Source organism: Anabrus simplex, chromosome 14 (genome assembly GCF_040414725.1).
Source record: "Anabrus simplex isolate iqAnaSimp1 chromosome 14, ASM4041472v1, whole genome shotgun sequence".
Lineage (NCBI taxonomy): Eukaryota > Metazoa > Arthropoda > Insecta > Orthoptera > Tettigoniidae > Anabrus > Anabrus simplex.
The window spans coordinates 48461833-48474601 of NC_090278.1; the positions used below are offsets into that span (position 1 = coordinate 48461833).

Sequence of the window (12769 nt, forward strand, 5' to 3'; positions counted from 1 at the left end):
ACTGCACGAGTTAACCTTGATTCACAGTTAAACCTTTCAAATGCCATAGGGAAAAACAATCCTAAATGTATCTAACAAGGTGCATTTATTGAAATAATGCTCTTGGATAACGCCATATACTGTCAAACGTAACCTGACACCCGGGAAAAATAAAACACGATTCAAAGACAAGCAGTACGGTAATCTACTGCATATATGCCGGACGCAATTTAAGCAAATATGTTATAACCTACTTGATTTAAGTGCAGTATAAAGCACTTGCACAGGGGAGCCAACAAGGCTGTCCAAATTGGAAACACGTTACGCCAACAAAACAAACTTTAAAAACCCAGACATATATGGAAAACACATGGCACCAACAAAACAAACATTAAAAACCCAGACATACATTTTAAACAAATATAAAGAATAATAGATAACTATGTACAGTACCTGAATAGTTCACAAATGTTTAATGATCCAGTAGGGCTTTTTTGTCACACATTAGGCTTATTGCCTTTTAAAGAAAGAGTGTATGAGAGGTTGCTTCATCTTTTTTTTATAAACACTAGCTGCGAACTGCTCCATATGGGCCATAGCCTTAATTGTAGCGTCGTCAGCATCACTAGCACTTATCACTGAATCCAACACGGCGAGAGCGGCAAGTACATCATTCTTTGACGGAATAGTTGCCGCCTGCGCCGTATCTTCGTCGTGTTCAACATCAGCTGTAGCTGCATCTCCCTCTGGCGTCACGTGATCACAGCTGATCATCATGGCGGGATCCCGCTCTTCTGAAGTAGTCTCCGCATGGTCTATGGCGATGTATTCGGAGAAAGTCATACCGACATCGGACTTTTGCCGTAACTCCTCCCATTCATCTTCATTATCGTCGTCGTCTTCTTCTGCTCCTTTTTCTACTTCATTCAACGAACCAAAACCACACTTGACGAAGCAGTTCTTGATGGTCGATGAAGAAACAGAGTCCCAGGCAACTGTCACACTCCGCATTGCATCAATTACGTTCCACTTGCGTATTTCTCCCGCCGGAATATTTCTAGCAACTTCCCGGAGAAAGTAACGCACCAGTCGCTTTCTGTAGGCACGTTTCACAGATGAAATTATGCCTTGGTCTAGGGGCTGCAAGTAGCTCGTAGTGTTGGCCGGCAGAAAAAGAAGACGCACATGTTTTAAAATTAGATTATGTTTGTGTGCAGCGCACTGATCCAACAACAGAAGTATTTTCCTGTCCTGGCATGCCATTTTGCGCTCAAGGCATACCAGCCACTCCTCAAAAATTTTGCCTGTCATCCAGGAATTCTTAGACGACATATATTTGCACGGAAAGTGCCTGATGCCTTTAAAACATCGCGGTTTCTCGAACTTGCCTATGACGAGGGGAGGAAGTCTCTCGCTTCCGTCCGCATTGCAACACAGAAGGACTGTGACCCTATCCTTGTAAGATTTCCCGCCATGACACTTCTCTCCCTTAAAACCATAAGTCCGTTTGGGCTCGGCATTAAAAAACAATGCAGTCTCATCGGCATTGAAGATATTGTTCGGTGCATACGAATTGATTATGTGAGCCACCTTTTCTCGCCAACTGTCTGCATCACTAGTGTTCACTGATTCGGCTTCTCCGCACACTGCCTGCCACGTGATATTGTGCCGTTCCTTGAAACGCTGAATCCACCCGTTCGAACACTGAAATTCAAGACCCATCTTCAGCGCCAGTTCATTCTCTTTCCCCTTAATAATCTCGCCATCTACTGGGATACTGTTTGCCCGAACATGCCGAAACCACTCGATCAATTGTACTTCCAAATCGGAGTGTTTAGCTCCTCGAATGCGCATTCGCTTTGCTGTATTTACACCCTGCATTTCCTGAGCTTCTATGCTCTCACGATTTTTTAAAAACGTTGAAAGTGTGGACACAGGAATTCCAAATTCTTTAGCTATTTCAGTTTTCGTCTTTTGTCCTTTGTCGACCTCCCTTATAATTTTCACTTTCTCGCTGAGTGTCTTTGAAGAATACTGACGCTTAGCCATCGCAACACAAAAAAAGGAACACACGTGCCCTAAACTAAAATATCGTAACAATAAACTAAAACACAGTATTAATAAAATATAACAACTTCGAAGTTTATAACTGCACACTAAAACTAAAAAATAAAATGAGTAACTAGAAGAATACAAAAGAACTATGATTTCACTAGAAATTGGCAACTCTGAAGCACGCTGTAGACACACCAAACTCAAAGTGAAAGTGTGGAAAGATACACGTTCCGAACACCAAACTCAAAGTGAAAGTGCGGAAAGATACACGTTCCGGAAGACGCGTTCTATCGTGAAGCGGAGAATTTTTAATTCAAAGTACGCCGTAAAGTATTATTTTTAACAAATTGAAGGACAATTTCGAATTAAAAGTCTGAATTTCAATACTGGGACCGACGTTGTTCTTCGAATTACGAATTATCCATATTTCGAATTAAACAATTTAAATAACACGAAAAGCCGTACCTCGTGTTTCGGGGAACGAGAGATTCTTCGAATTACGCGGCATTTTGAATTAACCGATTTCGAATTATCGAGGTTCTACTGTAATAAGTTTATGGAAACTTATCCAGCTCAACTGACGATAACGTGAAATTAACATCAGAGTTTACCAATGTGTGTCAGTTTTGAGTGTTTAGAGTGCACGGAAAGAATTTTCTAGTATCGGCCATGTTACCACACCGGGTAAAAATTGGCCAAGTGTTAGAAGTGTTTTGGACGTGGAGTGCGATGAATTTGTTCTTTCAGCTATCCGGAGGAAAGTGCACATATTTTTAAAAAACAATGAATCACCTACAATTTTTAAAAAAGTGTTAACGGCTGGAAATTCTGATTCTGAACTCCTGGATCTTTTAATGAACTCCCTTCACATGCTATTGAAAGAAATAGGTTTTGAGTTCATCAGTAGAAATTGAAAATGCATCGTAGTGGACAGAGATGATGATATACTGTGACGTAGGCATCATCTCCACAAGGTAAAGAATTTAGAAAATAGGAGCGGAAATTTTACTTTTTGAACGAGACGTGGATTAACAAAGGGTGCACAACATCGAAGGCATGGCAAGACTCTACCGTAAAGTCAAAGAAACAGGCATATCTTTCAGGTTTAAGCACAGGGCTAAAAAATCCAACAGGGAGAGGTAAGCGACTGATGTTACACAATGGAAGTGATGATAGTTTCGTGGGGCGTGGTGATCTTGTGTTCAAATCTAAGAAAAACGGAGACTATCACGATGAAGGCCTCGGTTCGAGAAATAAGTAATAGATGACTTAGCTGAACAAGCGAGCCACATTGTACTCAGACTGCCACTGTATCACTGCGAATTAAACCCAATAGAGATGGTGTGGAGCCAGATCAAAATGGTATGTTGCCATATTTAACACTACTTTCAAACTTTGTAACGTGCGTGAACATCTTGACACAGCATTTCACGAGGTGACAGCTGATCAATAGCATTCCTATGTTCAGGATGTGGTGCGCAAAGAGAAAAAGATGTGGAAACTGGAAAGTGCCATAGATACTAGTGTGGAAAAAATGGTTATCAAGTTAGGAGAGGAATCTCGTGATTCAAGTGACAGCGAATCGTCCAATCTACAGGGAATTGAACTTCTTGCAAGTTTGGATTAAAGAGATGAAATATCACGTAAGTAGGCATACTTGTTAATTTTCATGACAAATATACTTTATAGCAATGAATTATTTTTTTTTTTGGTTACCATATCTCAAATATATTTGTATGTCTACATCCATCAATTTTCACATACATACTGACGTAAAGAGCAGGCAGCAATACACATGGACCTGCAGAGTGATACAAAATGTTTGTTTATGTCTACTTTATTCTTTCGTTGGAAATAGTATTGACTAAGCAGACAAACAGATAACAATCATTAAATTAAAAATTAAGAGTAAAATATTTCCACCATTTTCAATACAAAATCAAGTAATGTGGGTTTCATTATGGAAGAAACATTTATTGGAACTAGTTTCGACCTATTTTTTAAGGTCATCACCAGCCAAATCGCGAGATGCACAATGTATCTGATAGTTCATAGAAATTGTAGAAAGTCGCAAAAACACAGTGGTTTGACACTATAAATGTGAAAAAGTCAAAATTGTTGTAAAAGTTTTGGATAATGCATAAAATGCATAAATTAATGCACTTAGCTGTTGAAGGAAGAATTCAAGAATAATAATTTGGGTGTTGAAGATTCTTGAGGTTTGTATATATATCACTCCTTATGAAGGTTTGATAATAAGATTTATATGAACAATGAAGAGCAACGTACCTTGGCAAGGAATTACTACTAGAAGTACAAGGAACCCTCCAAGTCCAGCCGCTCCCAACTCCGAGCCCAAGTAGTACATTACGATAGCAGACTGCACAGGCCCGATCCAGATGTAGTGAAGAAACAGCAGCATTATGTCGAATCGCTGGACATCATTGGACATGAGGTTTGTGATCTGTCCAACAGTTGTTCCTGCAAGAGCAGCCTTACTCAGCTTCAATGCCTGCAGAGAGTACGAGTAGTAACACAGAAGAGTTCATTATAGACTAAAACCTCACAGCAAGAAACATTTTTATCTTGCTGGAGATGCAATAGGTCTAATCAGGTCACAAAGAAAAGAAAAAGGGGGGGGGGAGAAAAGAAAAACAACTTTCAGCAATTACAAATATTCCAGACTATAAAATTTCCCAAATTTCCCTGATTTTCGCTCTATGATTTTCCATGATATTTCTGCAGTGGATCAAACAGTGTTTAACTGGGCTTTGACTGTAATAATAATAATAATAATAATAATAATAATAATAATAATAATAATAATAATAATAATAATAATAATAATAATAATAATAATAATAATTTTCATACATACACTAATTCTACATTTGAACATAAAATAAATTTACAAAATCACAACTGAATTAAACAGTCACACAGTTATATTAGTCATTATAGGGAAATGGGTTAAACAGGCAACAAAGAAAGAATAGTTTGGAAAATGTAATTACTAACCTTCCTGTACATAAGGGAACAGCAGCCTATCCTAATCTTGAATCCCAGATGAAACATACCCATCATGTACGGGTGACTCACGAAAGTATTAATCATAGAACAGAGAAGTACTCCGCCTGCATACCACAAGGCACTTTCCTTGGATACAGTACCATCGTGAGCAAAATAGTTCAACAGGTACCCCAACATTACGGGCTGGGCCATCCTGAAACACACCACAGCATTTCTTATTTACAACGACACAGATTAGCTATGTACACCAGGGCACGGAAGGCCAGATAGGAGGGAGACGTTCACACGGGCAGAGAAGAGTAACCTGGACACAGACCTCAAACAGTGGTTTGACATCCATGATACAACAACTGGCCACCAACCTTCTATGAGAAGAAAAAGAAGAGGATAAGAAGAAGAAGAAGAAGAAGAAGAATCTTATAAAAAATTATGAATAATTTTAATGTGCATGCATGTGTTTTTCAGATATTGTGTGACATTCAATCTGAGCAGAACACTTTCTTATCATCAACCACATGGATTGTGTGCTGAATCAATCACTACTGATCTGCATTTAGAGCCCAGGTGGCATATTCCCTATCTGTTGTTTTCCTACAGCTCAGAACATACTACTTATACTGAAACAAATAACAGTAAATAAACTAATTATCATTTATAGTACATGTTTCGTTCCATCTTCAGCTTTGTTACAATGCACGGGTGAAATTACAAAGCATTATTTTATCTTCTTAAAAAACATCTCAATAAGTACTTTTTTATGCTTAAAAACTATATGAATTTAAAAATGTTAAAATAATGAAAATCAGTGTGGAGGGTTGAATGGGGTGGTGAAATGGGAAGGGAAATGGATTTACTTTATTTTAACCTAATTTAAAGCTATATCTATTATTTGAACAGATCTTTAAAAAAATGTTTTGGTTCCCAGCACTTTTGTTCGCTGTGATGTGTGATTTTCTAGTTGTCTACTATTAAAAAAGTGTTTGAGAAAATAATTTTCCGTGTCAATGTTCTGTTTTTACAAAAATGTTCTCTTCAGCTGCTCTTTTCCCAAGGTGAATGTTGTCATTTGTTTTACAAAAGTGAGTCTCTTGAATTCTGTTAACTGCAGGATTCCTGAAGCTGACCGCTGTATTATTATTATTATTATGAAAAGAGCTTTCCCAAAACCTTATTTTTGTCAGGATGATCACAGCTAGCTTCTTAACTGCTTTTCTTATTTCACTATTATCTGCATTCTTGGCAATTCGTACCAATTTATAATAGTCTTCCGCAAACGCAGAAGAGAGTAGAAACAGGGCAAGGAATAGACACAGCTTCAAATTTAACATGATTATTTAAATGGATTTGTCAGGAAAGATAATAAATAATCGACCAAACCTCAGAGTGGGAACTCGTACGGTTATCAGGTGACAGCTTGCACCACGCAACCTTATCAAGATGTTTCTTAAGAAGATAAAATATGCTTTGTAATTTCACCTATGCATTGTAACATAGCTGTAGATGTTCTCAATGGAACGAAATATGTATTACAAACGATTAAAAGTTGCTTAAAGCAAATATAAGTACCCTGTATTGCCTTATATTAACACCTAGGTACTTACAATGATCCCCATAAGGAACTTTCACCCTATCAATGCAGTAATTAAAACTGAGAGGACTTTTCCTATTTATGAAACTCGCAACCTGACTTTTAACCCCGTTTATCAACATACCATTGCCTACTGTCCATCTCACAACATTATCGAGGTCATTTTGCAGTTGCTCACAATGTTGTAACTTATTTATTACTCTATACAGAATAACATCATCCGCAAAAAGCCTTATCTCTGTTTCCACTTCTTTACTTGTATCATTTAAATATACAATGAGCAGCACGATACACTGAACCCTTCAATTTCTTTCAAAACTGAAATTTATTTTAAATTTATGGCACTTTTATAACACTAATCCATTATCTTATGATAGAACTAGCTGATGTACCCATGCTTCGCTACGGGATTCTCAGAAAGACTAACTTTGTGGTTTTCCTAACTGAAGTCAGCTTAGGGCATTACAAAAACGTCAGTAGGAAAGTAGCGAGTAAAAGCAATGTTATCATATAAAATACTCGATCAAATGAAAAACCGCACATTTTCTCACTTTTAACGAACAGTACTACGGTTAAATTGAAATAATAAATATGGTAGTTCAACCTATTCAATACAAGTAAATAAGAGATGTAGAGATTACAATCTTATTTAATTAAAAGTGGAAATGGTACCGGTTTCGACCCCAGTCTGGGTCATCATCAGCCGATTATAACTCGAAAAACAATGCGTAAGTAAGAAAGAAGTTAACGGTCAAGTTCACACAATATCAGTTGAAGAGGCGATATAAAAATGACGGGGGTAGGCACTGTTAAATTCAGACGAAGTGGAATGTAAGTCACTTAAAAGAAGTAATGCGTAATCTTCCGAGCATCAGCACGGAACACGCAATGTTTGGCACTGTCTCACAATGTTCACGAAAAGCAGAGAACAGTTAAATGAGCCAGACTGCATACACCGTCAGGCACAAAGTCACAACACAATCCAAATATGAAGATCTAAAGTCATGAAGAAGCCGAAGACGAGCAGCTCAACCGAAGTAACTTGCAAGCTCCAGAGGATCGGCGCGGTGTTTACAACGTCAAGTGCTGTAGTTTCATACGCTGACGGAGATTGAAGGATAGATTAATGATCAAGTATTTGCTTAGTTCACGAAAATGTGCCTATATACGATTCAATGTAATTGAATACGTAATTATGATCTTGAAGATTTTTAGAACAGTTGACAGTTGAAGTTTCAGAGCTGGAATGACCAGGCCGCAGACAGCCGTGAACACTCCTCTGCCATTTTTCCGTTAAATATGCACACTGTTCATTCCAATCAGTGCCTAAGAGTAGGGATTGAAAAGGTCGAATGCTATGATGAACCAATGTGTAACGTACCAGTAATATCAGAAAATTTATGAACCAGAGGAACACCATGCTAAAGAAGAAAGTTATCTGACTCCCCAGCTACTTCCCGCCAACAGTGAGGCAGGCTGTTACACTTGGTTCGACCGAGCGAGTTGGCCGTGCGGTTAGGGGCGCGCGGCTGTGAGCTTGCATCCGGGAGATAGTGAGTTCAAACCCCACTGTTGACAGCCCTGAAGATAGTTTTCGTTGTTCTCTCATGTTCACACCAGGCAAATGCTGGGGCTGTGTCGTAATTTAGGCCAGGGCCACTTCCTTCCCACTCCTACCCCTTTTCTATCCCATCGTCGCCATGAGTCTCATGTGTGTCGGTGCGACGTAAAGCAAATAAAAAAAAAAAAAAAAAATCGCTATACAGCAGTAACCCAATCTATCTGAGATGAGTGGCAACAGAGACACAAAGCACATCACAACAAACAATAGTCAATGTAATGTCACTGAAGGTCAATGTAATGTTATTGAAGATCAATGTTGTGAGCTTTCTGTATTGTAGGCCTTCATGTTTAGTTTTCTTTCGACTCTGTGACATTAGGGCGTCTTACTAAATGAATTATAGCGTAGACTGTAGTTCGTTATTCCCCGATTCTACATAGCGATTTTCACTAAATTCTGTTAGGCCTACCTATTTTCTTGTGATTCGGCGCTGATATGGACTTTACCGAACTTGATAGCTGCAGTCGCTTAAGTGCTGCCAGTATCCAGTAATCGGACTGTCGGCAGCCCTGAAGATGGTTTTCCATGGTTTCCCATTTTCACACCAGGCAAATGCTGGGGCTGTACCTTAATTAAGGCCACGGCCACTTCCTTCCACTTCCTAGGCCTTTCCTATCCCATCGTTGCCATAAGACATATCTGTGTCGGTGCGACGTAAAGCAAAAAGAAAAAGAGAGAAAAAAAGGTATGGACTTAGCAACAAAAATCCACATTCAAGAACATCTCTGTTATCATAGCCGATACGGTAAAACTGTATAAGACATAAATGATCGGAAATGTAATACTATATAACTTCAGTTATGTAGTATTTGTCGATAGGACCGTTATTAAATTTTAGTCCTTCCCCTAAACTACCATTTCACTCAGCGTGAATAAACTTATTTATAGCCTAAATAGCCTTATTTCCCGACTTTGCATACCGATTTTCATTAAGATAGGACAACTAATAACAAATATTTGAGAATTAAATTTTAGCCCTTCCCCTAAACTACCATTTCTCTCAGCATGAATAAGATTATTTATGACCTGGATTGTAGCGACTTATTTCCCGACTTTGGATACCGATTTTCATTAAGGTAGGACCACTAATTATTTATTATTTATTTACATATTTTACGCCCACATTGGAGCACTGAAATCAATACATTTGAGTTAATTTCTTCTTCTTCTTCTCCCAGAACTTTTTCATCCTCTCCGACCTGGAAGCCCTTTGTGTGTCCGATATAGTATATTGTTTCCGTTCAACTGCTTTTAGTTTGAGACTTATGCTTTTGTTCTTCAAAATCCTCTTCTCTTTTCTGTCTTTGATTTGTTGCCGAGTTATACCCAATTCTTCCAAATCGTCCTGAACTTCTTTGAACCAATTATTATTGATTTTATTCTTCAAAAAGTAATCGAATAGTTGTTTCAATATCCTGGTGTCTGATAATCTTGATATGTGACAGAAAAAGGAAATTCTTCTTTTACGCATTGTAGATATTATTGATTCACATTCACGATAGACAATGTTGTTAGGCAACAATCTCCACTGTCCATCAACTTGGTGTTTTTTATTAATAATTGTTCTAAGAATTCTTCTCTCAGTTTTCTGTAATTTGTCTGTTGTAGATTTTACATTTAATTTGAATAAAGTTTCACTAGCATAGGTTGCCTCTGGTTTAACTATGGAATTATAGTGTTTCAGCTTAGCGTTTATCGAAAGAGATTTTTTTTTATAGGTTGGCCAGGTAAGTCTTTGTGCTTGTTTAAATTTAGTTGTTCTGTGTTCTATTGCTTCTTTTTCATTTGTGTTCCATGTTATTATTTCCCCAAGATATTTGAATTTCTGAACAATTTTAATCTCTTTATTACTGTTCAGCTGAATAACTGGTAAATCAACTTTAAAAGTTGGCATCATTTCTGTTTTTTCAAATGAAATTTGTAATCCCATTTTTTTAGCTATAATTTCTAGTTGTTCAATTTGAAATTTAGCCTCTTCTATTGTATTTGCAAGTAATGCTAAATCGTCCGCAAAAGCAAGGCAGTTGAGTTTAATATTTCTACCGATCTTGATAGTTGGTTGGCATTTCTTGTTCCATTCACGCATAACCTTCTCCAATGCACAATTAAATAACAATGGTGAAAGTCCGTCTCCTTGTCGAAGTCCAGTTCTTATAGTGAATGATTCTGATAATTCACCTCTAAATTTAACTTTTGCCTTCGTATTTTTAAAAGTCATATTAATGAGGTTAACAAGTTTTTGATGTAAGCCAAATTCTTTAAGGCTTTTTAATAATGAGTCACGATGAATACTGTCGTATGCTTTTTTAAAATCTACAAACGTGATGACCAGACCCTTACTTCGAACTCTTTGGTGCTTCATTATCCATTTTAAACTAATGATTTGATCTGGACAGCTTCTACCTGGTCGAAATCCTCCCTGATATTCTCCAAGTTCTTGGTCGAGTTGTTCTTGGATTCTTGTGTATATAATCTTGGATAAAATCTTGTATGTAATATCAAGTAAGGATATCCCCCGATAATTATTTGGATCGGAGCGATCACCTTTCTTGTGCAGCGGGTGGATTATCGCTGTATTCCATTCCTCAGGAAGCTTCTCCGTGTTCCAAATATCAATGATGTATTTATGTAGGTTTTGAATAGTCTGATCATTAGCATTCTTCCATATTTCTGCTACTATTTGATTCTCTCCTGCTGCTTTGTAGTTTTTAAGTGCATTAATTGCCGTTTTCACTTCATTGTAAACTGGTGGTATAATCTTTTGTAATGGAGTTTTATTTTTTGGGTTAGGATCAAATTCTAAATGTTCCACAGGATCCTCACAATTAAGTAACTCTTTAAAGTATTCTGCAAGAATGTTAGCATTATCCTGATTATTGTGTGCCATTTTACCATTTTTATTTCTTAACATAAGTGTGGGAGGGGTAAATTTAGATTGATATTGCTTGAATGTTTTGTAATAGTCTCTTGTTTTATGCTGATTGAATGTTTCTTCTATAGTGCTAAGCATTTCCTTTTGATAATTCCTTTTAATTGTCCTAATTTCTTTAGCTGTTTGTCTTCTGGCATTAATTAGTTCTTCTCGAGATTTTTCCGTTTTCCTCTGTTGATCATTTATCCATGCCTTGTGTCTTGCTTGAATTGCTTTGTCACATTCCTCGTTCCACCACGCATGTTTCTTTCTCCTTTTGATTGGGGCAATTTCTTCAGCTATGGTTTTAAGTTTGTTGATCATTGTCTCTAATTTGTCATTTAAAGGTGTTTTGGATCTCTCTAAATATATTTTATTATTTATTAAGTAACTGGGATCATAATTTCTCCTTGCTTTGAGATGATTATGTTTGTGTTTCCTTTTTGGTGTTAACTTGATTTTTATTTTTGAGATATAATGATCCGAGTCAATGTCTACCCCACGGAGGACTCTGACATTATAAATTTCTTTATGATAATCTTTATCCATGGCAACATGATCAATCTGAAACTCTCCCAATTTTACGTTAGGGCATTTCCATGTCATAAGTTTATGTGGTCGCCTCATGAATCTGGTGGTTTCCAAAACGAGTCTATGATCTGCACAAAGTTCAATTAATCTTAGGCCATTTTTGTTCGTTAATTTATGAGCTGGCCATTTTCCTACAACTGTGCGATACTTCTTTTCTCTGCCTATTTTAGCATTGAAATCTCCAAGTAAGATTTTTATATGCTCATCAGGGATCTTCGCTAATATGTAATCAAGTTCCTCCCAAAAGTTTTCAACTCCTTCTCTATCTTTATTGTTTTTGTCATTTGTTGGTGCATGGACATTTATTAAAGTATAAGTTTTATTCCCTACTTTAATTGTTAGAAGTGCCATCCTCGAAGATTTTGAAGAAAATTCTTCAATTGAGTCTATTATGCTACTATGAACGAGAAAACCTACACCAAATTGAGGGACATTCTTCATTACTCTTTCTCCTGGAGGTCCTTTGTAGAGACGATAACCTCCTGATTCAATTGGGTCCTGGTCTGTGTTCCTAAGTTCTTGTAAAGCCATTATTAAAATCCTATGTTGGTCCATCACATCAGTTAAATGTTTCAACTTGCCCACCTTACTTAGTGAATTAATGTTTAATGTTGCAAAGTATGAAAATTTTCCTGATTTGTTGAACTTAAGTCTCTTCTTACATTGTTGGGTTAGTCCACTGTCTGTCAGCTGTCTGTCGATTGTCTGTTGGGCTTCCAGGCGCTCCGATTCGCCTAGGTCTTCTACTTGACACCCCACCGATTCCGAGTGGTGTCTTTGTGCAGATCCTTGTTGTTGTTTGTCCACACCGGTGGATTTATTCATTAGAAGACTCCTCATCATTGATTGTCTGATCTTTCGATCGAAACATTTCTGACCAAGGTCAGGCTTTACAATTCCAGATGTGATCTGGAAAGGTGATTAATGAAGTATGAATTGGTGATGAATGAAGTGCTACAAGTTCATCCTAGTTGTTCAGGACTGGGAGTAGGCA

General features: G+C 37.4%; 1 protein-coding gene across 4 annotated transcripts in view; it reads right to left on the reverse strand.

Annotated features, from left to right (window-relative positions):
- The window catches only part of LOC136885551 (ATP-binding cassette subfamily C member 4), a 403879-nt gene that overhangs the window by 191717 nt on the left and 199393 nt on the right, over positions 1-12769 (reverse strand). For all 4 annotated transcript variants that reach the window (XM_067158182.2, XM_067158180.2, XM_068230366.1 and 1 more), the window contains 2 exons: positions 5053-5257; positions 4324-4546 (listed from right to left, as the gene is read on the reverse strand). In XM_067158182.2, coding sequence (XP_067014283.1) covers positions 4324-4546; positions 5053-5257 — 428 coding nt within the window. The remainder of the gene's footprint in view (positions 1-4323; positions 4547-5052; positions 5258-12769) is intronic.